The sequence below is a fragment of the Chlamydotis macqueenii genome, chromosome 9 (genome assembly GCF_036417535.1).
Source record: "Chlamydotis macqueenii isolate bChlMac1 chromosome 9, bChlMac1.mat, whole genome shotgun sequence".
Taxonomy (NCBI): Eukaryota; Metazoa; Chordata; class Aves; order Otidiformes; family Otididae; genus Chlamydotis; species Chlamydotis macqueenii.
This window is the reverse complement of record NC_141564.1, coordinates 11,329-37,004: the sequence shown is the minus strand read 5'-3', so window position 1 is coordinate 37,004 and position 25,676 is coordinate 11,329. Positions and strand designations below refer to the sequence as shown.

The following is a 25,676-nucleotide window of genomic DNA, read 5'->3' as shown; positions in this document are numbered from 1 at the left end:
TTATTGCTGTTAATCTGTTGAGAATCACTACTAATCCTTTATTAACTTCTCTATTTGAATAAATAAAGTGAAACTTAATATTGTAGTGTATTCTGGGGCTGATTCTACTCTTTGGTAAAACATAAAAGGCGATGACGGGCAGAATCCGCACTAAGATGCCATTTTTTTTTTTAAATCTAAGCAAAAGAGTAATAGAGGGGAAGATGTCCCTTCTGAGATTCCTGGATGGTAAAACCTTCCCTACATGTTATTAAGCACTTCAATGGGCTAAATTGGGAGGACTGAGTGAATATTGGGAAGAATAGGTTACGAAGAGTGAATCGTTAGATATGTTAAAAATGTATTCAGAGTTTGCTTAATGACAAATGGAAATATAATGTACATGTTGGGCAGCAGCGGGGATGGATTTTGTTACGAGCATATAGTAAACAACACCAACAAAAGGATATGTTAGTAAAACAATGCTCCAATTTGGGGCAGCAAATACATGAACTGTAAAGTCAAGTGGCAATGTTACAGTGTCAACAATAATTTTATTGTGGGGGAGTTGGACTAGATGACATTTAAAGGTCCCTTCCAACCCCAACTGTTCTATGGTTCTAAACTGGATGCTGATTGGACTGCAGTCAAAAAGGCAGCAGTCCGAGACCACCACTAATCCCAAGGAATGCTGGCTCCTAAAATGTGTGTAAATAGATAATAATAGATACAAGTTTTGGCCAGCACGCAACACTCTTGCTTCTGCTCACCATCCTTGCAAATGCATCTGCACATCAACAAACATTTGGGCTCTGCAATTCCCTGGACGACTAACACCCCTGACAGTTACCACCATCTTGGCCCAGCTGCTCAGAGAAAAAAAAAGGCTTTAAAACAGCGAATTTCAGACGAATCTCCCACAGGAGAAGTATCAGCACTGAAATCTCTTGCTGCATGTCACTCACCCTTGCCAGTGCATCTACAGGCCAACAAATAATTGGAATCTGCACTTTGCTGGATGACTAGCACTACGACGTTTAAGATCTGTTTGTCTAGGCTGTTGCTGATAACTCCCTCTTACCAGCCTACATGCAGGCCCTCAGACATTGATCCTCTGCTCTTTCCTGGATGTCTGGCAATCATGAAGGTCCGTCGGCTGCTCAGAGGATAAAAGACATTAAAACTGCAACAATCTGAAGAATCTACCAAAGGAGAAGTGCCAGCAATGAAAGCTCTTGGTACTCCTTGCAGTCCCTTGTTAGGGCATCTACAGGCTCACAAACATTTCAACTTTGTGGTTTCCAGTACATCTAGCACAATGACATTTACAGTCAAGTCGTGAAGAGAGAAAAAAGGCTTTAAAACTTGGAATGTCACTTGATTGCTGGTGCCCGTTGATTGTAAATGTCAGAGTGCTAATCCTCCAGGAAAGTGCAGAGTGGCAAAGTTTCTGAACCTATATATGCAATAGCAACAGCAAGTGAGGACCAGCAAGAGATTTAAGTGCTGACTCTTCCCTTGTGGGAACAATCATCCAATGTTCACCATCTTTGGGATAAGCACTCAGGCATTTTTTTTAATGACCTGGTCGAGTATGCCCTGAGAAAAAAAAGGCTCTAAACCAGCGAAAGCCTCTCCATCAGGTGCCCCACATTGCCCCTCTGGTACTCCCCAGTTCAGGCTCAAAAAATGCATGCCCCATTCCCATGCAGACTTGCACACTAAGCAAGCTATTTGTTCCAGTGGCCAGAGCAGCAGCATGTCTGACAGCCTACCAGTCTTCCCCATACCCAAAAAGACAGTCCCAGTCAAGCAACGGCTCTGGAAGCACTTGGGCTGTGGCAGTTTCCATACGTAACCATCAAAAAGGCTAGGCGGCTAGCTGAAACTTGGCATCCAGCACAGCCAAGCTGTCCCTCTTAGGTGTTTGATCCTGCAAACGTGCCAAGAGCAACTGAGAGCCATAAGAAGAGGCCTATCATCTTCTTCTGCAGGGGGCATCTTTTGTCTGTGAAAGAGGGAGGGAGTCTTGTGGCTCTCAATAAGCCATGTCTTGAGCAAACCGTTTCACGTGTGGATTCTGCTTTCTGGCTGAAAAGCCTGCTGCTGAGAGAGAGCTGACAGAGCAGCACCCAGGAGGAAGAGTGTTTCTGTCCACAGCCATTGTTCAACACTGCCGCCAGCTCTTCCCCGAAGGAAGGGCTACAGGAGCAGATTGCGAAAGGGAATTAAAATAATAACGGGAAGTAAAGAGCCTGAGCAAAAGTTGTGTACCTTTCTCTCTGTTTGGATGGAGAAGAAGGAATCTTCTCAGTATTGATCACTCAGATCTCTTTTAAGGGTGTTTTTCCACACGACTAGGAAGTGCAGGAGCCTTGTCCGGCTTTCCTTCCAGAGACGTCCCAGACCTGTGTGGTCTCTTGCCAGAGTTGGGGGAACTATACCCTGCAGAGGTTTGGCTATGCACAGCCGCTTGTCCTACCGCGACCAAAGTTTCGACCTCAGGCACACGCATGTATGTGAGACTGCAGAGGGCTTTGCTCTTGATTCCCCCTGAGAATGGCCACAGCATGAGTGGCTCCCAACCTTCCGCACCCGAGTGGGAGCGCTGGGCAGCTGGCTGGGGAACTCCCACCTCTCCTTGCCCCATCCTTTGCTTTCCAAGCTTGCAGTGACAGAAGCGAAAGCAAGCTGTGACAGCAGTCCATTCCTTGGGAAGCCCACCTGGCAGCACAGACCAATTCTCCCCCTGTCCCCAGCAGGACCTGCCCCTCAGCAGGCACCTCTGCGTGCCCCCCTCGGCCAGGCAGGACAGCACCTCAAAGTCCTGAGGGGGCCGTTCTCAGGTCCCAGGGGCTTGGTGTCCCCACAAATGCTACTTAGCTGTACAGCAGTGCTGGGGTCCAAACCTTGCTGAACGAGCCTACCACCTCCCCAAAAGCCCCTGCTACACGTTCGCTGGCTTTTGGCTGGAGAGGGATCCAGACTTGCAGCAGACACCCATCCCAGAAAAGGGGGCCTTTGGGAGCCACGAGGCCCTTCCTCAGAAGCCTCTGGCAGCTTTCCCACCCTGCTCCGTGCTTCCCTGTCTGTGTGAGGCTGTGGCCCAGTTAGCACTGCATCCTGACGCCACAGGCAGGAGCAGCCCACTTCGTACCTGCTCTGGCAGCGGCTGGTCCCCGCTGCGTCCTCTGCCAGCTGTTGGTTGGCCTTGTTCTCCCAGCAGCTATGTGAAGCTTCCTGGTATCGTCTTTTTGGTGCTTTTCTCCTCACCGCGTCTGGGCTAAAGAAGGCTCCTCTCTCAGCTGTCCCCACCTCAGCACCAGCACAGCAGCCTGCCCAGGCAAAACCAGTTGTGGCAGCAATCCCACAGCACCTCCCAGGCAAAGCGCTTGCCTGCCAGCAAGGTATCCTGCCCCGACCCCAGTAAGACATACTGTTAGACTTCTTGCAGAAACAAAGATTTCTAATCCTCTTGACACCTAGAATGCGCCGTTAAGGCTTCTCGAGTGGACAACAAGTATCTGTGTCCACAACCAGCTTTGTCTCAGGGTTAGGGTTAGAGTTAGCGACCTGCTCAATTATAGTTAGGGTTAGGGATAGGATTTAGAGTAAGGTTTAGTGTTAGGGTCACTGTTAATGTCAGGCGGGGTAAATGTGGAGGAGTTCATCCTAGGGGATCCCTGGAGTCCGGGGGTGGAGATCACCCCATGGCAGTCCAAGGCATTAGAAGGCTTCAGCTGTAGGCCCAGGAGCCCAGTGAGGGGACTCGAGTGGCACGTTGACCCTGTCAGGGGATAGTGCCCAGACAGGAAGGGCTCTCCCCTAAAGCTGCTCCACGGCAACCATCCCAGTTCCACCAGTCAGCAAAGCTGATATCCAAGCCCCTCGCCTTCTGGGCGCAAGCAGGGACCTGCTGGTTCAGGGCCCGTGTCCCAGGGTGGCTGTTTGTCCCAGGAGCCACTTGCAGAAAGCCTGATCTGAAGGGAGGACCCCAGTGCTATTGCACAGCACCACACAAAACAAACGCTGGAGCAGGATAACTTCAGAAACTTGTGAGAAATCATAGAACGGTTTGAGTGCGAAGGGACCTTCAAAAGCCACCCAGTCCAAACCCCCTGCAAGAAGCAGGGACATCTCCAACCAGATCAGGTTACTCAGAGCCCCGTCCAACCTGGCCTGGAATATTTCCAGGGATGGGCATCCACCACCTCTCTGGGCAACCTGAGACAGAGTCCCACCAGCCTCAGTGGCTTAGCTTTGCTTCGTAATCATGAATATGTATAACGTGTGATCAGTAATTTTATTAACTAAGCTTGTGTGTGGCATAACTGGGTGGTTGCTGTCCTTGGTTAAAATCGGAATTGTGATACTAGGCATCATACTAGGCATAATCATTAACATACCATGCTTGCAAAAAAATGATTAACAACTCAATACAGACAATACAGAGGGCTTGAGGCCACCTCACTGGGGTACAGATTGGGGATGTGCTTCAGGACAGCTCCAGGGGTTGACTATTTCTTGCTGAATAACAGCGGAGGTATAAATAGAGAGCAACAGCAGAATTGTCCGGGCCACCATGGCAGCAAAGCCAGGAACTCGGCAATTCTGGTCTGAACTTCATACGGGGGATTGCAGGGACGTGGATGCCTGTGTTGTCAGCACACTGGGGGCTAGACATGGGACATGTTGACCCTAAAAATGAGGGTTTGGACCATAAAAAAAGAGGGCATCCATCATTCCCAGGATGGTGCGTGCCTTTCCCCATTCCCGTGTCCCCAGCCTCAGTGTCCCCAGTAATTAAGACTCGGCTTATTGACAACCACAGGACTGCCTCCGTTTTTTACAGGCAAAATCTGGGGATTGCTAGAGGGGTTGTGCAGGGGAACGAAGAAGTACCTCCGTAGCCCATGCAGCCTACTCTAAGGGCTCATGGAAGCAGCAAGGGGAAACAGGGAATAGCTCTGGGACACACCTCAAGGTGATGGCTACGCTCTCTCCTGAAGCCTAAGCTGATGCCTCCTGAATAGAGGCATGTCCTCTCTCCGCACCCCACCTCCTCAGCTAACCTGTCAAGCCACCAGGGAGGAGAAAAGGTGACTGCAGAGATAGCTAGCAAAGCTAGTCAAATAACGTTGTCTGGGTGATGTGAACTCCAGCTGCTGTTTACCGCAGGACCTCACAGCCAGTGCGGTCAGCGTGAACAAAGGGAAAGATAGACGTGGGTGACTTGACTCTCGTGGGCCAGTCATCTCCTCCAAGGGAGCCTTGCTGACAGTGCCTGCATAAATCACTGCCTCTTCTGCTTCAATGCAGGGTGACCCATAGAAGAAGCAGCTTTGGCAATGTCTTCCCAGGAAAGCCTCTCCTGGGAAGCCTTGGCACGTTTGCTAGTGGATTCTCTAAAAACAGAGCATTTCTCCCCTTCGGGAGCTGATGTCTTCTGTTTTCAGCAGAAGGGAAGACCCTGAGGTAAGAGAGGGTTCCTGGAACTGGGTCTGTGCAGAAGCATCAGCCCACATCGTGCTACCTGCACTCATTTTCCTAACAGCTAGGGCTCCCATACTTCCCTCCTGCCTTTGCCTTTTGCTCATCCTGGTGAGGAAGGGAAGCACTCGCCAAGCAGCGAAAGCACATGTATCTCTGCTCCTTGCTGAGCTCAGATATTCTCCAGAGGGGATGGGCCACGGTCTGGCAGGATGTGCTTTCCCGTTCCTGCAGGAATTCACAGTCTTTTTCTGTGGAGCAAAGCCAAAAGATGCAGCTTCTGCAGGAGGCTGTGGCTCAGCTGAGGAAGGAGATGCATCAGGGATGTGAAGAAGGTGACCCTGCATTTTGGTGAAGGAGCTTTGGTTGGGCAGAAGCCCTGAGGAAGCACCCCTTGGGACTAGTGGTGGGCTCAGACTGCTGAGCGCAGCAAGGCAGCCTTTGCCAGGCACTTGCTGGGTGAGCGTCTGCGCTGCACTGGCCCTTCTCCAGGTGCACTTTAACCGGGCCACTACGTCAGTGAAGGCTTCCCGACAGCCTTCCCTTGGCATGCCGGCACCTCTGGGCCGCTGCAGCAGGGCACCTGATGCGATGGTGAGAGCCAGGCAGGCTCATGGTGCCAGCCATCAATGGCAGGGCCTGAGCTCATCTCCTGGCTGACCTGGAGAGCATGGAGGCTGGGGACCAGGGTGGAGGACACCGGTCAGCCCACCTTGGGGCCAAAACAAGAAAGTCAGCAGATTGTCCAGCTTAGACAGGATAGCTGTCGGAGTGCCAGTCGTATAGGGAAGCACAGAGATCAAAAGTTTGTGGGCCTATAGGTGTAGTGGCAGGAGCAACTGAGGAGCAGCAAGAGCTCTGAGTGCTGACACTTCTCTTGTGGGAGCTAATGTCCAATGTATGCCCTTTTAGAGTCCTATCTCCTCTGGGCATCTTGGGCAAGACGATGTTAAGTATCAGAGCGCTAGTTGTTAAGGGAAGGGCAGAGTCCAAATGTTTGTGGTCCTGCAGGTCTGCTAGCAAGAGGAGCGAGGCGCAGCATAAGTTTGCAGGGCTGGTACTTCAGCTGTGGGAGATTCTCTACACATTTGCAGTTTTAGAGCCTTTTTTTTCCCTCCAGGCAGCTTGGACAAGGTGATTGTAACTTTTAGAAGTGCTAGTTGTCAGGGGAGAAGCACAGAGCCCAAACGTTAGTGGGCCTGTAGACGCAGACCCTTGCAAGAGCAAGTGAGGAGCAGCATAAGCTTTCAGTGCTGGTACTTGTCGTCTGGCAGATTTGCCAGACGTTCACAGCTTTTGAGCGCCGTTTCCTCTGGGCTACTTGAACAAGATGCTTCTATCTGTCGGAGTGCAAGTTGTCCAGGAAAGCGCAGAGTAGCAATGTTTGTGGGCGTGTAGATGTGGTGGAAAGGGACGATGAGTAGCTGGAAAAGCTTTCAGTGCTGGCAGTTCTTGTGAGGGAGCAATGGTGCGACGTTCCCAGTTTTGAGGCCTTTTTTTCCGAGGGTCTAACATTAACCGTGACGCTAAACCGATGAGGAGCAGCAAGCGCTGCCAGTGCTGGCACTTGTCATGTGGGAGCAATAGCTAGACCTCGGACATGCTGACCCTAAAAATGAGGGTCTGGACTGCTGCACAGGGCCCCATCACAGGGGCAGGATGGGGCAGTGACAGTCTCCCTCACGGCGGGGCGGGGCGTGCTGGGGGGCGCTGCTTGGGGAGGTGACACCCCAGGCGCGTGGCCGTGGTGAGCAGGCTGTGCTGTGAGGTCACAGAGCCCCGCTGTGCAGGCCGGGATGTTCTGTGCCGTGCTGCGGGCACCGCTCCGCCAGTGCCAGCAGTGCCGGTGGCAGCGGCGGCAGCAGCAGTGCCATGGCGCAGGCACGAGGGGCTGTGGCCCGCACTCCTCTCCTTATTCTTCTCCTCCTGGTGACCCTGCAAGCTTGGGACGCCTGTGCTGCTCCATGGCGAGCGCGGAGATTCGGTAGGTGGACAGGCAGGAGCGTGACAGCGGGGCCAGGGACGTGGTGAGGCAGAGCCGGGAGAGCAGTTGGGCCGGGTGAGCTGTGGCCAGCTCTGCATGCAGGTGGGAGGAAGACCCCCTTTGGGGAGGCGCAGGGGTCAATTTGAGAGGATTTTCCAGGATAACAGGCCTGGAGCGGTGCTCTGGGGTGAGAAAGCAACTATAGAGGCAGCTGGGTCCCAGATTTCAGACTTGGAGACGTCGAACCTTGCAGGATGTCTGCACAGGAGGACGTGAGCTTTTGTGTTTGAACCCTCAAGAGCTCAATGAACGAAACCCCAGATCCCCTAACCGTGGCGAGTTTGCAGCCCAGAGGAACAGATGAGGCAGTGCTGCTGAACCTTAAAAAGAAGGCTTTGGGCCTTCAAAGGGGCATTTGGTCCGTAAGACGAGGGGTTGGCTCCTAAAGATCCACGAGGGGTGTTGCACACGGCCTGGCAAGAGCATTTGGAGAGCTTCCAGCCAACAGGTCACGCAGGCCCCCCTGCACCTTTGGAAATCTCCGTCCACGCCCGGGTCCCACACCACGACCCGAGCCCCTCCAGTCACTGCAGCTCCCTGAGAAAGAAGTAGATGCCAGCATCTCACGGCAATGTGCTTGTTTCCAGCTGTGCCTGTTGGCGAAGGCTACCCGAGATCTCAGGCTGGTGGCGTCGGGGAGACTCAGGGCCATCCCGCAGGTCGGTCACTTGAAGGAATGAGCGTGTAGGTTGTAGGATTCTGTTCTTACGGAATTTAACTTGGCATTTTCTTGCCCGATGCTCAGACAGGCAGAAGAGCAGCCACGCAGTGGCCTGGCTCAGTGACGTGCCCTAGGGCGCTCTGCCTTGCAAAGCTGTCTTTGCCAGCCTGTGCCACCCCGCGCCGCTTCCAGTGCCTGCTGCTAAGCCAGCGGGCGCCTTGGGCTTGAGTGGAGCGGTGGCGTGAGCTGCAGGGAGGCCTTTCTACCAACAGCGGCGGGCGTGCTTGGTTTTGGATCAGCGTGGTCCAGGCAGCCGGGAAGTGTCTGCACCATGCTCCTGAGTGGAGGGGAGAGACGAGTGCCACGGCACAATGCCGTGTTTGAACTGCATTCACTGTTGTTCAGATCTGAAGGTGTCTACTGAACTAGATCACGGGAGCTGCTCTGATCTGTTTGTTTACAGATATGGCCGGAGGCAACAAAGATGTTGCTTCCTTGCTGGGCTCCAGGGCTGACGTGCAGGGAGATCGCGTGGGTACGTCATGGGTTTTTTGTTCTGTTGAGAGCTGCCAGCTCAAAGGCCAAACGTGAGGCAAGGATCTCTTGCAGCAAATATAGACCTGCATTGTGTGTGCCATGTCATTACGTGATCCCCTTCTATGTTCTGCCATTCAGATAGGATGGGGTGTATCACAGCGTATGACGGAAACTTCTCTTGGGTGTTTGGTTGCAGATGTGGCTACAGCGCAGGCTCCTTGGCTGGGCCCTGCAGACGGGCTTGCCTGGCATCCCAGGGGTGAGTAGTCAGTCTGGACTGACTTCACAGGGGAAGCACTCGTTTTCAGTGTTGCATTACTGAGAGATTTAACTTAATACTTTCTGTTAAGGTCATCCAGGAGCAAAATATAAAGCCAAGATTAAAAAACATTCCCAGCAGTCATCAGACGTCGTAAGGAACATCCTGAAGGAACTGGAGAAAGCAGCACGGGGTGGGTATATGTCCCTCTTCACCAGAAGACTCGGGCAGCTGAGGTTTTATGTCCACGTACGGACAAGCCGTAGCAAACACAAGCAGAAAGGGATCGATCAGAGCCTCACGGCACTGACAGTCGATTTCACACCTTGCAGGCGCTGGTGAGCCACAGAGATGGTCCAGAGCCCGCGCTGCCAGTTGTGGTTCAAGCCGAGTCCCAGGGACAGCTGCTGCCCCACTTATACCATTATTGGCCAGAGCTGTTCTGGGCAGATGTTGGTATCCAGCTGGCAGGAACTGGCAATGCTCACGCCTTGCTGCCGGTTGCCAGAGGGGAGATTGCCCTTGGGTGGTAGAGAGGACGCGCAGGCAACCCCAGGCGGGGTTGCTGAGACCAGCAGACTTTGCCTGGGCTGCAGGCATGGCCTGGCCGGGACTGGAGCAGCCCTGGCTTCACAGCCTGCTCCAGCCCCATTGTTCTCCTTGGTGTCTGAGGCCCCTCCGTGACACCCTGAGGTCAGGGACAGGTGAAAGCTGGACGCCCAGCTTGAGGCCGGACTCCAGACTTGAAGGCAGCTCAAATGAAGGGCTGTGAATTCAGTCTCGGGTGGTTTAGCTGTCAGTTTGTAGTTGTGTTTTAGATACCTTGGTTGTGGCTTTCCTCTTGTTTTGGGGAACAGTGGGAAACACTTTCTGAAACACTGAGTGAAAGTGCCCAGAACATGGTTGCAAGAGCTTGGGGTTCAGCCCACTGTGTGTGTCTGTAAACCTTACCATGTGATGGAAGCTGAACTGCCTGTAGCCGGTCTCCCTGTCTTCTCTGAAGGAAGTAATTTACCGTCATCTTGCACCCTGCCAGAAATGCACTAAGTGGAATGCGAACAAGGAGATGACAGGCGATCTCCTTCTCTCTCAGCAGCTCAGGTGTGGCTGTCTATTGATAAACTGGAGAGTGCAAGTGCTTAAATTTTTCTCTGTGAATGAGACATTGTTTGGGCTAGTGACGAGGTGCAGCCCCAAACGCTCAGGCTTACTTTCTAAGCATTATTAATGTATTTTGCCTCCTGAAGATACCGTGTTCCTGATGAGCAACGGTTACTTCTAACGAAACTGTTCCTCTTTCTTTCTACGGTAGCAGACAGCGACACTGTGGAGGAGGCGCGTCAGGAAGGAGGCAGTCGTGCGCTGCCAGTCTCTGATGAAAACACGGGGGCAATTGTATCCAAAGGCTTGCCAGGTAATGGCTGTCCTTCGATCATTCAGTGTCATAAACCAAAATCGCTGTGTGTCTGCAGGCTCCTCACGTGGTGCCTGCTACCGGAGATCAGGTCAGCAGACAAACTGTTAGTGCAGAGCAAGTGTTGTAAAAGAAGCCAGAAGTGGCTCTCTGAAGGATGACTGTAGTCTCTGGGGTGCGGAGGTTATTGCCATCGGCGTGCCAGAGAGACGCTCGTATGCCCGTGCTGGAGAAAAGGCAAAGAGGGAGAGCAAGGTTGAGGTGTCTCCTGAGAGGGCCTGACTCCATCCCCTCGGGGTGTGGGTGCTGAGCTGGGAATGGACGTTTGGGGGTGGCACTCCCTGAGGCAGGGATGGTTTCTGTCCGTGTCACTCAACGGGAGGACTGGTCAAACAGCTGCGCTTCCCCACGTGCTCTCCATCTGGCCTCATGAGTTCTGTTCAGTGGGACAGCTTGTCCCAAAGGCTCAGAGAGAGCCTCCATGCAGCAGCACCAGCAAGCCTTGGAGACTGAAGATGGGAGAGTGCAAAAGTAATTGTGCGCAAATGTGAAGGTGGCCAAGAAGGGGGGGAGCAAATCCTTGACACTGGGAAAACTGCATTATGGCCATCCCAGAGCATAAGCACAGCTGAGAGGAGACAGAGAGGCTCCAGAGTGCATTGATTTGCAATGGCTTTGGGAATATCCTTTGTTTCTCCCGATACCAAGGAAATGTTGCAAGCCCAGGATGTTCACTGCTTTAGAGATGCTAACAAAGTGGAAAGAACATTTCCTGGCAATGTCAGACCTCCTGTGAGAGTACCAGGAGTGCACAGGACACGCTAACACGCAGAACTGTTTCCCCAGGAGCGGATGGCGAGAGAAACTCAAATGCTGCAGACAGTGAAGATTTTTGGAAGTACTGCACAGAAGGTGTCGCGGCAGTCTTGGGCTCCATGCTGCTTGGTGTAGTATTGTCTTGCATTATCTGTCTGTGGTGGAAGAGAAAACGGTGAGTAGCTGGGAGAGATTTTTACCAAACTTCTGTATTTGATGGCTGCTTTTAGCATTTAGAGGTAGGGTACTGTGGAGTGCCAAGCTAGTTATTGGCCAGACTCGACGGAGATTGCTGCTGTGAGCTGTTTTAAGTGGCCTCTCAATTCATGGGTGTTCTTTTCTGCAGTCCCTTCCTCCTGTGGCAAGTGTTAGTTGAAAGTGACCCTGCCTCAACAAGGGCAGAGCCAGCGACAGAGGCAGGCAGAGCAAGGTCAGAAAGTAAAACCAACAAGGGACGACATTGCCCTAGAAAGTGAGAACTGGAAGAGCAACACCTGCCTATCAGTGAGGCTAGCAGCAGAAATCACCCTGTGATTAGGTGATGCCACAAACGTCCAGTGTTCATCTCAACCAGGGTGTCCCAGCAACTCAGAGCGTGGGGAGGAACCTTCCCAGCTACCATCCTTACTTTGGAGAAAGAGAGCCTGCCCCTTGTGCACCCCAACACGGCCAGCGTGCGTAATTTCAGCAAAGGCAGGGGGTGATGTCTCTGAGTGTGTATTCTGAGGAGGATGGAGAGCACCTCACTGCAGAGAGAGCCGAGGCTGCCACCTTGTCTGGTCGGGGATGGGCAGGGGTGCTGCTCTCTGCCAGGCACACTGAGAAGGGAAAGCAGGAGGCTCTCCTGGCCCTGCAGTGCCATGCCCAGCTTTGGTCCTCTCGCTCTGTCGGGGACGGGTCTCCTTCCCAGCACATGCCATGAAAGCAGGTCAGGATGGTCAGGGCCGAGAGGAGACGAGCCACGGGCAGGCGAGCCAAGGGGCGCGGGACACCTCATTTTCTGCACAGAGCTCTCCACATCCACAGCTTCCATGCGCAGCCGAGTGCCTGAACCCCACAGGGCGCCCAGCACTGCCCTGCACCCTTGCACCTGCCTGGCACTGCAGCTGTGGTGGGGCCTCAGCAGCCTCCTCTCTCCACAGGCACAACTCTCCAGCTTCACCTGTCTGATTCAAGACCAGCAGCCACCCCTCGCACCCCGACAGCTATCCTGTGCGCCCCAGCAATGCTGAGAGCTGGACCCGATGCCAGCAGCCACCGCATGTGCCTGGAGAAGTGGCTCGCCTGCCATGGAGCACCGGAGAACTGCTCCTGCCAGTCCGCACAGCTGTTCAGCCCACTCACCCCTCCCAGCCACCATCCCCACTCCCACTGTCCCCATCTCAGTCAGTCAGCTGGGACCAACCCTGCGACCTCCAGCCCTCGGAGGAAATAAAACCATCGCCCTGTCCCCTAAGACCATTGCCCTGATCTTCCGGGAGGGCTTGAGGCCACCTCACTGGGGTACAGATTGGGGATGTGCTTCAGGACAGCTCCAGGGGTTGACTATTTCTTCCTGAATAACAGCGGAGGTATAAATAGAGAGCAACAGCAGAATTGTCCGGGCCACCATGGCAGCAAAGCCAGGAACTCGGCAATTCTGGTCTGAACTTCATACGGGGGATTGCAGGGACGTGGATGCCTGTGTTGTCAGCACGCTGGGGGCTAGACATGGGACATGTTGACCCTAAAAATGAGGGTTTGGACCATAAAAAAGGAGGGCTTAAATGCCAGAACCAAAGCTTGGGACCCTGAAAATGAAACTTTGAGCCATAAATGAGGGATTTGGACCATAAAATGAGGGTTTGGAAACACAGGATGTGGCTTACACCTGTAAAACCAACTAGCTAGATCCTAAAATTGAGCCTTTGAAGCCTTCAGATGAGACTTTGGAAACTTAAAATGTGGCTTTAGAGTGTAAAAATGAAACTTTGGAAACTGATCCAAAACAGAACATTTGAACCATCAAAACGAGGCTTTGGAGTCAAAAACAAGGTTTTCTGTCATACAAGTGAGGGACTAGACCTGAGAAATGAAAGCGTGTGTCCTGAAAAAGGCTGCTGTTCATAAAAGACAGCTTGGGATCATGTGAATTAGGCTTTGGACTCTAAAAATGAGACTTTGAACCTTCAGAATTAGACTTTGGCCCTTAAAAATGACACTATGGGTCCTTGAAACGAGTCTTCAGACCTTAAAACTGTGCTTTGGAATTCATAAATGGGGGTTCGTACCCTGAAAGCGAGACTTTGGGACCTAAAACGGAGGCTTTCAACCCTAACATCAAAGTTTTGGCCCCTATAAATGCGGCTCTGGTCCAGAAAAGAGGGATTGGGAGCATAAAAATGAGGGTGTAGACACTCAAGATGTGGCTTGGATCCCCCAAAAAGTTACTGGCTGTGTGCTAAGCGTGTAATTTTGGGTCACTTGCAAACTGAAACTGAATCTTTGGACCACGTAGCTGTAAGTGTAGCTTTGGAGACTAGAAAGAGACTTTGGATCCTAAAATGAGGATCTGATCCCTTAAAGTAAGACTTTGGGATATAGAAATAGGGATTTGGGCCCTAAAAATGAGGCCTTGGGCCACAAAATGGAAGACTGGCACGTAATAATGAGGCTTTGCGCCTTTGAGAAAGAGAGTTTGTGCTCTGTAATCAGTTTTGGATGTGAAAGCTGAGACTTTGGACCCTAGAAACTAGGAGTTGTACTCTAAAAGTAGAGGTTTAGAACCTCAAAAGGAGGGCTTCTTCCCTAAAAGAGGGTTTAGACCCTACGAATGAGTCACAGGACTCTCAAAATGCTGCTGTGGTCTGTCAAAGTGTGGGTTTGGACCCTGAAAGAAAGGCTTTCAAGCCTAGGTTCAAAGCCTTGGACTTTGGAAATGAGACTTTGGCCCCTAACAGAGGGGCTTGGATGCTTAAGGCATGTTTGGCCACATCAGGTGAAACGTGGATGCTGGAAACGACTGGCTGGATGCGAGAAATGAGAAGGTGAAAAGGAGGGACCTGCCCCTGCGCCTGCAGCGGCCCTGGCCCTCGCCCCGGCCCCGCTCTCGCCCCGGCTGGCCCTGCCCTGCCGCGCGCCCGTTTCTCCTCAGGTCCCTTGGCCTTTGCGCCCCTGCCCCAGGCCCCCCGGGACACTGGCCCTGCGCAGAGGCGGCCTGCAGGAAGGGCCACGGCCGCGGGAGCTGCGCCATGCACACTGCAGGGGCTGTGCACAGCTCTGCCGGCCCTGGGGGCGCTGACGGGGCTGGGCCTGCTCAGGGAGGGAGGGCAGGGGAGAGGGGGAGGAGAGGAAACCCGCCGGGGCTTTGCTCTGGAGCAGCAAGGCTTTCTGAAAATGCGGCTCTGTCTGTGCTCTGGCCACAGCCCTGGGCAGGAGCGGCTGCGTGATAGCAGCTGCTGGCATCAGACAAGGCCGGCGCCTGGCAGGAGTCAGGGCTCTGCCCCGCTCACACCGCGCGTGCCCAGCCCAGCACCCAGGGCCTTCCTCAGGCCCTGCCTGCCCCTGGGCAACCAGGAGGAGAGACGCCCTGGCCTGGCATTGCCCACGGCATCTTCCTGTGGCCAGAAGGAAGGACAGAGCCCTGTCGCTCTGTCCGTGGCTGCGGGGCTGACCACTGGCCTTTGCCCCTGTCCCTGCATCTCCCCAGGGCTGGCAGGCTCCACAGCGCTTCAGGGCCAAGCAAATGCCGCGGCTCCAGGAGCTCCTGGTGCTCGGGGCAGCTTTGGCCATTTCCAAAGCTGAGGCGTGGCTGCGCCTCTGCTTCTGCGGACGCAGTTGTTTTCCTACCCACTTCACGGGCGGAAATGTTTCTCCTTGTCACACGCACACTGGACAGACGCCACATCCCTGTTAGTCTGGTGGGACTTCAGGGAAACGAGGAAGGCACAGCATGCACAAGGCATGAGGACAGTGAAATGGAGCCGTCTCAAGGTTCTCAGCTGTTTCACAGCTGAACTCAGACATCTCTGTGCAGCAAAGTCAGGTTTTATTCCTCCGAGCTGCAGAGCTTTTTGCCAGCGAAAGCGAGTTGGGCTGAGATGGTCTTCGGGATACCTTGGCACCTTTCTTTCTTAATTGCGTGTGTACACTTTTCCTTTTTTCTGCCTTTTCTTTCTTCCCACTTTCCCTCAGTTGCATTTTCTAGTAATGCTGCTTGTTCCTCCTCTTGCTTCCGAAAAGAAGCCCAGCAGTGCAGAAGCAGCGCTGCCCTCACTGGTGTCACCGCGACTCAGCGCAACCCCTCAGCTCGTGCCTGTGGCAGGAAACATGGGAGCAGCGTCGACCGGGCTTTCCCGGCCGTGCCACCACCCCCAGCGCAGGTGAGAGCTGGCCAGGATGGCTGGCCAGAGCCCATGAGGGGAGGGGCTCTGTGCTGCACAGGGCCCCATCCCGGGGGCAGGACGGGGCAGTGACAGTCTCCCTCACGGGGGGGCGGGGCGTGCTGGGGGGCGGTGCTTGGGGAGGCCTGCTGCTCACAAACATAACAATTCCATTCGGTCTGGATTGTTCACTAAGCGCCCCTGATACTCCAGGTATCCAACACATCGTAGCGGGGGGAAATATGCTGAAAAACTACCTGTTGTCGCTTTCATGCATTTTATCCTCCTTTCATAGATATCTCAACCAACGAGTGCCTTTGGAGTCGTCGGTACATAATTTTTAACCAGGAGCCTTGGTTTACATTGGCACCTAGAAAGATGAGTCCTTAATGGAAAAGTAAAAAGGACCCTATACGATCCTGCTGACCACCTACACTGCTGTGAAAGTAGAAGGAATCAACTCTTGGCCCCACTTCATGTGAGTCAATCCTGCCCTTTTACCAGAATCTAGAGGCAACTGGAAAGCCATTCCAGCAGGATCCTTAAAGACTGTGCTTTTGCATGATCGAGTTGTAAAATGAAAGGTTCTGTATTTCTGTTTCTTTTCCAGGTTGGAGCAGCAACTATGTTCTTCCAAAGATGGTATCAGTCCACAAACGTGTGGGAAACTCTAGCTAGAAATGTCGTAAATACCACCACCTTTTGTTTAGTTGGTGGAACCTCGATAGAGAAAGTGTTCACCTTCGGCCTGTTGGGAATCCTTACCCAGTCATTGCTTTTGAAGAACTATACCATTTTGAGCTTCTTTCCCATTAATATGACACATGGTGGTATGTACAGTTGGGGGAAAACAACTGAAGTTAGGGAAAAGGGTATGCTGAGAGTCAAAGTTAAGTGTGTGTTTGCAGTTCAAAGTTGTGTTCAATTTGTAAATTGCATTTCTCAGTCAAAATGTGAACATCTTTCAAAATTTGAGCCTCCATTGAAAAGTAATAAGACTGAAATAATGGCTTGGATCCATAGCATATTGCAATAAAGATGGTTTCTTCTCTGTGGAAAAAGGACATTTACATACAGCCATGCAAATGTCAGTGGAGGGCCGTGTGCAACCAGAAGATTGACAGCAATGTTACCAAAAAAAAAAAAAAGACAATATACATCATAAATAAATCAATAGAGAAAAGAAGAAAATTTTTACTATACCTACTGAATGTGATTCTCATTTGACCTAGTGCAATGACCTCCCGCTGCAATCCTTGCACCCGGAGCTGGCGTTAGCAATGTAAATAGATTCAACGGCAAGCTAAACTGCATTATTTACTGAATAGAGGACAAGGTCAGATAAAATTGTCAGGGAGACCCTCCAGTTGAGCTGTGAGTTTCAGAAAGGGCCCACTTACTTCCTAAACTCCTTCTCAGAGAGGCGGCTAGCAGCCACTGTACACACTCCTAGTCCCAGATTTTGTCAACGTTTAATGTCTAAAAGACTACATAGGCGCAATCAGTCCTTTATATCACTTGGCTAAGTTGTCAATGCTTGGCATCCTGATAGTCACTTACTGAGGACCTGTTGTGACAAGGAATCTCTCAGCCTCTAAGAGTAACCTTGAGAGGCATTCCTACTGAACAGGAGAGCCTGGCGTGCGGCTGACTACACTACAAAAGAGCTCAACAAGTCCTGGGCTGCCCCTGATTGACATAGAAGACGATTGATTTACAGCGATATTTGCATTTCAGCAAGAGATCTGGGCTACTTTTCCAGAGCCCTTGGATACGATGTCCCCATCCATCCCAATCCGTCATTCCCAGGATGGTGCGTGCCTTTCCCCATTCCCGTGTCCCCAGCCTCAGTGTCCCCAGTAATTAAGACTCGGCTTATTGACAACCACAGGACTGCCTCCGTTTTTTACAGGCAAAAATCTGGGGATTGCTAGAGGGGTTGTGCAGGGGAACGAAGAAGTACCTCCGTAGCCCATGCAGCCTACTCTAAGTGCTCATGGAAGCAGCAAGGGGAAACAGGGAATAGCTCTGGGACACACCTCAAGGTGATGGCTACGCTCTCTCCTGAAGCCTAAGCTGATGCTTCCTGAATAGAGGCATGTCCTCTCTCCGCACCCCACCTCCTCAGCTAACCTGTCAAGCCACCAGGGAGGAGAAAAGGTGACTGCAGAGATAGCTAGCAAAGCTAGTCAAATAACGTTGTCTGGGTGATGTGAACTCCAGCTGCTGTTTACCGCAGGACCTCACAGCCAGTGCGGTCAGCGTGAACAAAGGGAAAGATAGACGTGGGTGACTTGACTCTCGTGGGCCAGTCATCTCCTCCAAGGGAGCCTTGCTGACAGTGCCTGCATAAATCACTGCCTCTTCTGCTTCAATGCAGGGTGACCCATAGAAGAAGCAGCTTTGGCAATGTCTTCCCAGGAAAGCCTCTCCTGGGAAGCCTTGGCACGTTTGCTAGTGGATTCTCTAAAAACAGAGCATTTCTCCCCTTCGGGAGCTGATGTCTTCTGTTTTCAGCAGAAGGGAAGACCCTGAGGTAAGAGAGGGTTCCTGGAACTGGGTCTGTGCAGAAGCATCAGCCCACATCGTGCTACCTGCACTCATTTTCCTAACAGCTAGGGCTCCCATACTTCCCTCCTGCCTTTGCCTTTTGCTCATCCTGGTGAGGAAGGGAAGCACTCGCCAAGCAGCGAAAGCACATGTATCTCTGCTCCTTGCTGAGCTCAGATATTCTCCAGAGGGGATGGGCCACGGTCTGGCAGGATGTGCTTTCCCGTTCCTGCAGGAATTCACAGTCTTTTTCTGTGGAGCAAAGCCAAAAGATGCAGCTTCTGCAGGAGGCTGTGGCTCAGCTGAGGAAGGAGATGCATCAGGGATGTGAAGAAGGTGACCCTGCATTTTGGTGAAGGAGCTTTGGTTGGGCAGAAGCCCTGAGGAAGCACCCCTTGGGACTAGTGGTGGGCTCAGACTGCTGAGCGCAGCAAGGCAGCCTTTGCCAGGCACTTGCTGGGTGAGCGTCTGCACTGCACTGGCCCTTCTCCAGGTGCACTTTAACCGGGCCACTACGTCAGTGAAGGCTTCCCGACAGCCTTCCCTTGGCATGCCGGCACCTCTGGGCCGCTGCAGCAGGGCACCTGATGCGATGGTGAGAGCCAGGCAGGCTCATGGTGCCAGCCATCAATGGCAGGGCCTGAGCTCATCTCCTGGCTGACCTGGAGAGCATGGAGGCTGGGGACCAGGGTGGAGGACACCGGTCAGCCCACCTTGGGGCCAAAACAAGAAAGTCAGCAGATTGTCCAGCTTAGACAGGATAGCTGTCGGAGTGCCAGTCGTATAGGGAAGCACAGAGATCAAAAGTTTGTGGGCCTATAGGTGTAGTGGCAGGAGCAACTGAGGAGCAGCAAGAGCTCTGAGTGCTGACACTTCTCTTGTGGGAGCTAATGTCCAATGTATGCCCTTTTAGAGTCCTATCTCCTCTGGGCATCTTGGGCAAGACGATGTTAAGTATCAGAGCGCTAGTTGTTAAGGGAAGGGCAGAGTCCAAATGTTTGTGGTCCTGCAGGTCTGCTAGCAAGAGGAGCGAGGCGCAGCATAAGTTTGCAGAGCTGGTACTTCAGCTGTGGGAGATTCTCTACACATTTGCAGTTTTAGAGCCTTTTTTTCCCCTCCAGGCAGCTTGGACAAGGTGATTGTAACTTTTAGAAGTGCTAGTTGTCAGGGGAGAAGCACAGAGCCCAAACGTTAGTGGGCCTGTAGACGCAGACCCTTGCAAGAGCAAGTGAGGAGCAGCATAAGCTTTCAGTGCTGGTACTTGTCGTCTGGCAGATTTGCCAGACGTTCACAGCTTTTGAGCGCCGTTTCCTCTGGGCTACTTGAACAAGATGCTTCTATCTGTCGGAGTGCAAGTTGTCCAGGAAAGCGCAGAGTAGCAATGTTTGTGGGCGTGTAGATGTGGTGAAAAGGGACGATGAGTAGCTGGAAAAGCTTTCAGTGCTGGCAGTTCTTGTGAGGGAGCAATGGTGCGACGTTCCCAGTTTTGAGGCCTTTTTTTCCGAGGGTCTAACATTAACCGTGACGCTAAACCGATGAGGAGCAGCAAGCGCTGCCAGTGCTGGCACTTGTCATGTGGGAGCAATAGCTAGACCTCGGACATGCTGACCCTAAAAATGAGGGTCTGGACTGCTGCACAGGGCCCCATCACAGGGGCAGGATGGGGCAGTGACAGTCTCCCTCACGGCGGGGCGGGGCGTGCTGGGGGGCGCTGCTTGGGGAGGTGACACCCCAGGCGCGTGGCCGTGGTGAGCAGGCTGTGCTGTGAGGTCACAGAGCCCCGCTGTGCAGGCCGGGATGTTCTGTGCCGTGCTGCGGGCACCGCTCCGCCAGTGCCAGCAGTGCCGGTGGCAGCGGCGGCAGCAGCAGTGCCATGGCGCAGGCACGAGGGGCTGTGGCCCGCACTCCTCTCCTTATTCTTCTCCTCCTGGTGACCCTGCAAGCTTGGGACGCCTGTGCTGCTCCATGGCGAGCGCGGCGATTCGGTAGGTGGACAGGCAGGAGCGTGACAGCGGGGCCAGGGACGTGGTGAGGCAGAGCCGGGAGAGCAGTTGGGCCGGGTGAGCTGTGGCCAGCTCTGCATGCAGGTGGGAGGAAGACCCCCTTTGGGGAGGCGCAGGGGTCAATTTGAGAGGATTTTCCAGGATAACAGGCCTGGAGCGGTGCTCTGGGGTGAGAAAGCAACTATAGAGGCAGCTGGGTCCCAGATTTCAGACTTGGAGACGTCGAACCTTGCAGGATGTCTGCACAGGAGGACGTGAGCTTTTGTGTTTGAACCCTCAAGAGCTCAATGAACGAAACCCCAGATCCCCTAACCGTGGCGAGTTTGCAGCCCAGAGGAACAGATGAGGCAGTGCTGCTGAACCTTAAAAAGAAGGCTTTGGGCCTTCAAAGGGGCATTTGGTCCGTAAGACGAGGGGTTGGCTCCTAAAGATCCACGAGGGGTGTTGCACACGGCCTGGCAAGAGCATTTGGAGAGCTTCCAGCCAACAGGTCACGCAGGCCCCCCTGCACCTTTGGAAATCTCCGTCCACGCCCGGGTCCCACACCACGACCCGAGCCCCTCCAGTCACTGCAGCTCCCTGAGAAAGAAGTAGATGCCAGCATCTCACGGCAATGTGCTTGTTTCCAGCTGTGCCTGTTGGCGAAGGCTACCCGAGATCTCAGGCTGGTGGCGTCGGGGAGACTCAGGGCCATCCCGCAGGTCGGTCACTTGAAGGAATGAGCGTGTAGGTTGTAGGATTCTGTTCTTACGGAATTTAACTTGGCATTTTCTTGCCCGATGCTCAGACAGGCAGAAGAGCAGCCACGCAGTGGCCTGGCTCAGTGACGTGCCCTAGGGCGCTCTGCCTTGCAAAGCTGTCTTTGCCAGCCTGTGCCACCCCGCGCCGCTTCCAGTGCCTGCTGCTAAGCCAGCGGGCGCCTTGGGCTTGAGTGGAGCGGTGGCGTGAGCTGCAGGGAGGCCTTTCTGCCAACAGCGGCGGGCGTGCTTGGTTTTGGATCAGCGTGGTCCAGGCAGCCGGGAAGTGTCTGCACCATGCTCCTGAGTGGAGGGGAGAGACGAGTGCCACGGCACAATGCCGTGTTTGAACTGCATTCACTGTTGTTCAGATCTGAAGGTGTCTACTGAACTAGATCACGGGAGCTGCTCTGATCTGTTTGTTTACAGATATGGCTGGAGGCAACAAAGATGTTGCTTCCTTGCTGGGCTCCAGGGCTGACGTGCAGGGAGATCGCGTGGGTACGTCATGGGTTTTTTGTTCTGTTGAGAGCTGCCAGCTCAAAGGCCAAACGTGAGGCAAGGATCTCTTGCAGCAAATATAGACCTGCATTGTGTGTGCCATGTCATTACGTGATCCCCTTCTATGTTCTGCCATTCAGATAGGATGGGGTGTATCACAGCGTATGACAGAAACTTCTCTTGGGTGTTTGGTTGCAGATGTGGCTACAGCTCAGGCTCCTTGGCTGGGCCCTGCAGACGGGCTTGCCTGGCATCCCAGGGGTGAGTAGTCAGTCTGGACTGACTTCACAGGGGAAGCACTCGTTTTCAGTGTTGCATTACTGAGAGATTTAACTTAATACTTTCTGTTAAGGTCATCCAGGAGCAAAATATAAAGCCAAGATTAAAAAACATTCCCAGCAGTCATCAGATGTCGTAAGGAACATCCTGAAGGAACTGGAGAAAGCAGCACGGGGTGGGTATATGTCCCTCTTCACCAGAAGACTCGGGCAGCTGAGGTTTTATGTCCACGTACGGACAAGCCGTAGCAAACACAAGCAGAAAGGGATCGATCAGAGCCTCACAGCACTGACAGTCGATTTCACACCTTGCAGGCGCTGGTGAGCCACAGAGATGGTCCAGAGCCCGCGCTGCCAGTTGTGGTTCAAGCTGAGTCCCAGGGACAGCTGCTGCCCCACTTATACCATTATTGGCCAGAGCTGTTCTGGGCAGATGTTGGTATCCAGCTGGCAGGAACTGGCAATGCTCACGCCTTGCTGCCGGTTGCCAGAGGGGAGATTGCCCTTGGGTGGTAGAGAGGACGCGCAGGCAACCCCAGGCGGGGTTGCTGAGACCAGCAGACTTTGCCTGGGCTGCAGGCATGGCCTGGCCGGGACTGGAGCAGCCCTGGCTTCACAGCCTGCTCCAGCCCCATTGTTCTCCTTGGTGTCTCAGGCCCCTCCGTGACACCCTGGGGTCAGGGACAGGTGAAAGCTGGACGCCCAGCTTGAGGCCGGACTCCAGACTTGAAGGCAGCTCAAATGAAGGGCTGTGAATTCAGTCTCGGGTGGTTTAGCTGTCAGTTTGTAGTTGTGTTTTAGATACCTTGGTTGTGGCTTTCCTCTTGTTTTGGGGAACAGTGGGAAACACTTTCTGAAACACTGAGTGAAAGTGCCCAGAACATGGTTGCAAGAGCTTGGGGTTCAGCCCACTGTGTGTGTCTGTAAACCTTACCATGTGATGGAAGCTGAACTGCCTGTAGCCGGTCTCCCTGTCTTCTCTGAAGGAAGTAATTTACCATCATCTTGCACCCTGCCAGAAATGCACTAAGTGGAATGCGAACAAGGAGATGACAGGCGATCTCCTTCTCTCTCAGCAGCTCAGGTGTGGCTGTCTATTGATAAACTGGAAAGTGCAAGTGCTTAAATTTTTCTCTGTGAATGAGACATTGTTTGGGCTAGTGACGAGGTGCAGCCCCAAACGCTCAGGCTTACTTTCTAAGCATTATTAATGTATTTTGCCTCCTGAAGATACCGTGTTCCTGATGAGCAACGGTTACTTCTAACGAAACTGTTCCTCTTTCTTTCTACGGTAGCAGACAGCGACACTGTGGAGGAGGCGCGTCAGGAAGGAGGCAGTCGTGCGCTGCCAGTCTCTGATGAAAAAACGGGGGCAATTGTATCCAAAGGCTTGCCAGGTAATGGCTGTCCTTCGATCATTCAGTGTCATAAACCAAAATCGCTGTGTGTCTGCAGGCTCCTCACGTGGTGCCTGCTACCGGAGATCAGGTCAGCAGACAAACTGTTAGTGCAGAGCAAGTGTTGTAAAAGAAGCCAGAAGTGGCTCTCTGAAGGATGACTGTAGTCTCTGGGGTGCGGAGGTTATTGCCATCGGCGTGCCAGAGAGACGCTCGTATGCCCGTGCTGGAGAAAAGGCAAAGAGGGAGAGCAAGGTTGAGGTGTCTCCTGAGAGGGCCTGACTCCATCCCCTCGGGGTGTGGGTGCTGAGCTGGGAATGGACGTTTGGGGGTGGCACTCCCTGAGGCAGGGATGGTTTCTGTCCGTGTCACTCAACGGGAGGACTGGTCAAACAGCTGCGCTTCCCCACGTGCTCTCCATCTGGCCTCATGAGTTCTGTTCAGTGGGACAGCTTGTCCCAAAGGCTCAGAGAGAGCCTCCATGCAGCAGCACCAGCAAGCCTTGGAGACTGAAGATGGGAGAGTGCAAAAGTAATTGTGCGCAAATGTGAAGGTGGCCAAGAAGGGGGGGAGCAAATCCTTGACACTGGGAAAACTGCATTATGGCCATCCCAGAGCATAAGCACAGCTGAGAGGAGACAGAGAGGCTCCAGAGTGCATTGATTTGCAATGGCTTTGGGAATATCCTTTGTTTCTCCCGATACCAAGGAAATGTTGCAAGCCCAGGATGTTCACTGCTTTAGAGATGCTAACAAAGTGGAAAGAACATTTCCTGGCAATGTCAGACCTCCTGTGAGAGTACCAGGAGTGCACAGGACACGCTAACACGCAGAACTGTTTCCCCAGGAGCGGATGGCGAGAGAAACTCAAATGCTGCAGACAGTGAAGATTTTTGGAAGTACTGCATAGAAGGTGTCGCGGCAGTCTTGGGCTCCATGCTGCTTGGTGTAGTATTGTCTTGCATTATCTGTCTGTGGTGGAAGAGAAAACGGTGAGTAGCTGGGAGAGATTTTTACCAAACTTCTGTATTTGATGGCTGCTTTTAGCATTTAGAGGTAGGGTACTGTGCAGTGCCAAGCTAGTTATTGGCCAGACTCGACGGAGATTGCTGCTGTGAGCTGTTTTAAGTGGCCTCTCAATTCATGGGTGTTCTTTTCTGCAGTCCCTTCCTCCTGTGGCAAGTGTTAGTTGAAAGTGACCCTGCCTCAACAAGGGCAGAGCCAGCGACAGAGGCAGGCAGAGCAAGGTCAGAAAGTAAAACCAACAAGGGACGACATTGCCCTAGAAAGTGAGAACTGGAAGAGCAACACCTGCCTATCAGTGAGGCTAGCAGCAGAAATCACCCTGTGATTAGGTGATGCCACAAACGTCCAGTGTTCATCTCAACCAGGGTGTCCCAGCAACTCAGAGCGTGGGGAGGAACCTTCCCAGCTACCATCCTTACTTTGGAGAAAGAGAGCCTGCCCCTTGTGCACCCCAACACGGCCAGCGTGCGTAATTTCAGCAAAGGCAGGGGGTGATGTCTCTGAGTGTGTATTCTGAGGAGGATGGAGAGCACCTCACTGCAGAGAGAGCCGAGGCTGCCACCTTGTCTGGTCGGGGACGGGCAGGGGTGCTGCTCTCTGCCAGGCACACTGAGAAGGGAAAGCAGGAGGCTCTCCTGGCCCTGCAGTGCCATGCCCAGCTTTGGTCCTCTCGCTCTGTCGGGGACGGGTCTCCTTCCCAGCACATGCCATGAAAGCAGGTCAGGATGGTCAGGGCCGAGAGGAGACGAGCCATGGGCAGGCGAGCCAAGGGGTGCGGGACACCTCATTTTCTGCACAGAGCTCTCCATATCCACAGCTTCCATGCGCAGCCGAGTGCCTGAACCCCACAGGGCGCCCAGCACTGCCCTGCACCCTTGCACCTGCCTGGCACTGCAGCTGTGGTGGGGCCTCAGCAGCCTCCTCTCTCCACAGGCACAACTCTCCAGCTTCACCTGTCTGATTCAAGACCAGCAGCCACCCCTCGCACCCCGACAGCTATCCTGTGCGCCCCAGCAATGCTGAGAGCTGGACCCGATGCCAGCAGCCACCGCATGTGCCTGGAGAAGTGGCTCGCCTGCCATGGAGCACCGGAGAACTGCTCCTGCCAGTCCGCACAGCTGTTCAGCCCACTCACCCCTCCCAGCCACCATCCCCACTCCCACTGTCCCCATCTCAGTCAGTCAGCTGGGACCAACCCTGCAACCTCCAGCCCTCGGAGGAAATAAAACCATCGCCCTGTCCCCTAAGACCATTGCCCTGATCTTCCGGGAGGGCTTGAGGCCACCTCACTGGGGTACAGATTGGGGATGTGCTTCAGGACAGCTCCAGGGGTTGACTATTTCTTGCTGAATAACAGCGGAGGTATAAATAGAGAGCAACAGCAGAATTGTCCGGGCCACCATGGCAGCAAAGCCAGGAACTCGGCAATTCTGGTCTGAACTTCATACGGGGGATTGCAGGGACGTGGATGCCTGTGTTGTCAGCACACTGGGGGCTAGACATGGGACATGTTGACCCTAAAAATGAGGGTTTGGACCATAAAAAAGGAGGGCTTAAATGCCAGAACCAAAGCTTGGGACCCTGAAAATGAAACTTTGAGCCATAAATGAGGGATTTGGACCAT

General features: G+C 53.3%; 2 protein-coding genes across 4 annotated transcripts; both read left to right on the top strand.

The window, feature by feature from the left end:
- Nucleotides 1-7,216: 7,216 nt before the first annotated feature.
- On the top strand, nucleotides 7,217-12,656 carry LOC147599586 (uncharacterized). Its single transcript, XM_086754591.1, has 7 exons — nucleotides 7,217-7,453; nucleotides 8,101-8,172; nucleotides 8,908-8,970; nucleotides 9,062-9,173; nucleotides 10,290-10,384; nucleotides 11,231-11,375; nucleotides 12,343-12,656. The coding sequence occupies exons 1-7, from the start codon at nucleotides 7,342-7,344 to the stop codon at nucleotides 12,368-12,370; spliced, it is 627 nt and encodes a 208-aa protein (XP_086610717.1). The 5' UTR covers nucleotides 7,217-7,341; the 3' UTR covers nucleotides 12,371-12,656.
- A 7,226-nt stretch (nucleotides 12,657-19,882) lies between these two features.
- Nucleotides 19,883-25,439, top strand: LOC147599585 (uncharacterized). 3 transcript variants are annotated; one of them, XM_086754588.1, is made up of 7 exons: nucleotides 19,883-20,096; nucleotides 20,744-20,815; nucleotides 21,551-21,613; nucleotides 21,705-21,816; nucleotides 22,933-23,027; nucleotides 23,874-24,018; nucleotides 24,986-25,439. In XM_086754588.1, the coding sequence occupies exons 1-7, from the start codon at nucleotides 19,985-19,987 to the stop codon at nucleotides 25,011-25,013; spliced, it is 627 nt and encodes a 208-aa protein (XP_086610714.1). In that variant the 5' UTR covers nucleotides 19,883-19,984; the 3' UTR covers nucleotides 25,014-25,439. The 3 variants fall into 3 exon arrangements, with proteins under 3 accessions (XP_086610714.1, XP_086610716.1, XP_086610715.1); XM_086754590.1 differs by lacking the exons at nucleotides 19,883-20,096; nucleotides 20,744-20,815 and adding an exon at nucleotides 21,268-21,352 and having other exon boundaries at nucleotides 21,714-21,816; XM_086754589.1 differs by lacking the exons at nucleotides 19,883-20,096; nucleotides 20,744-20,815 and adding an exon at nucleotides 21,268-21,352.
- The last annotated feature ends 237 nt before the right edge of the window (nucleotides 25,440-25,676 follow it).

Bases quoted from the DNA above. Each gene is read 5' to 3' on its own strand.
- LOC147599586 (XM_086754591.1), top strand. From the start codon at position 7,342: ATGGCGCAGGCACGAGGGGCTGTGGCCCGCACTCCTCTCCTTATTCTT. The intron at 8,173-8,907 runs GTCGGTCACTTG...GTTTGGTTGCAG, and splicing joins GACTCAGGGCCATCCCGCAG to ATGTGGCTACAGCGCAGGCT. The intron at 8,971-9,061 runs GTGAGTAGTCAG...CTTTCTGTTAAG, and splicing joins GCTTGCCTGGCATCCCAGGG to GTCATCCAGGAGCAAAATAT.
- LOC147599585 (XM_086754588.1), top strand. From the start codon at position 19,985: ATGGCGCAGGCACGAGGGGCTGTGGCCCGCACTCCTCTCCTTATTCTT. The intron at 20,097-20,743 runs GTAGGTGGACAG...GCTTGTTTCCAG, and splicing joins ATGGCGAGCGCGGCGATTCG to CTGTGCCTGTTGGCGAAGGC. The intron at 23,028-23,873 runs GTAATGGCTGTC...CTGTTTCCCCAG, and splicing joins TGTATCCAAAGGCTTGCCAG to GAGCGGATGGCGAGAGAAAC.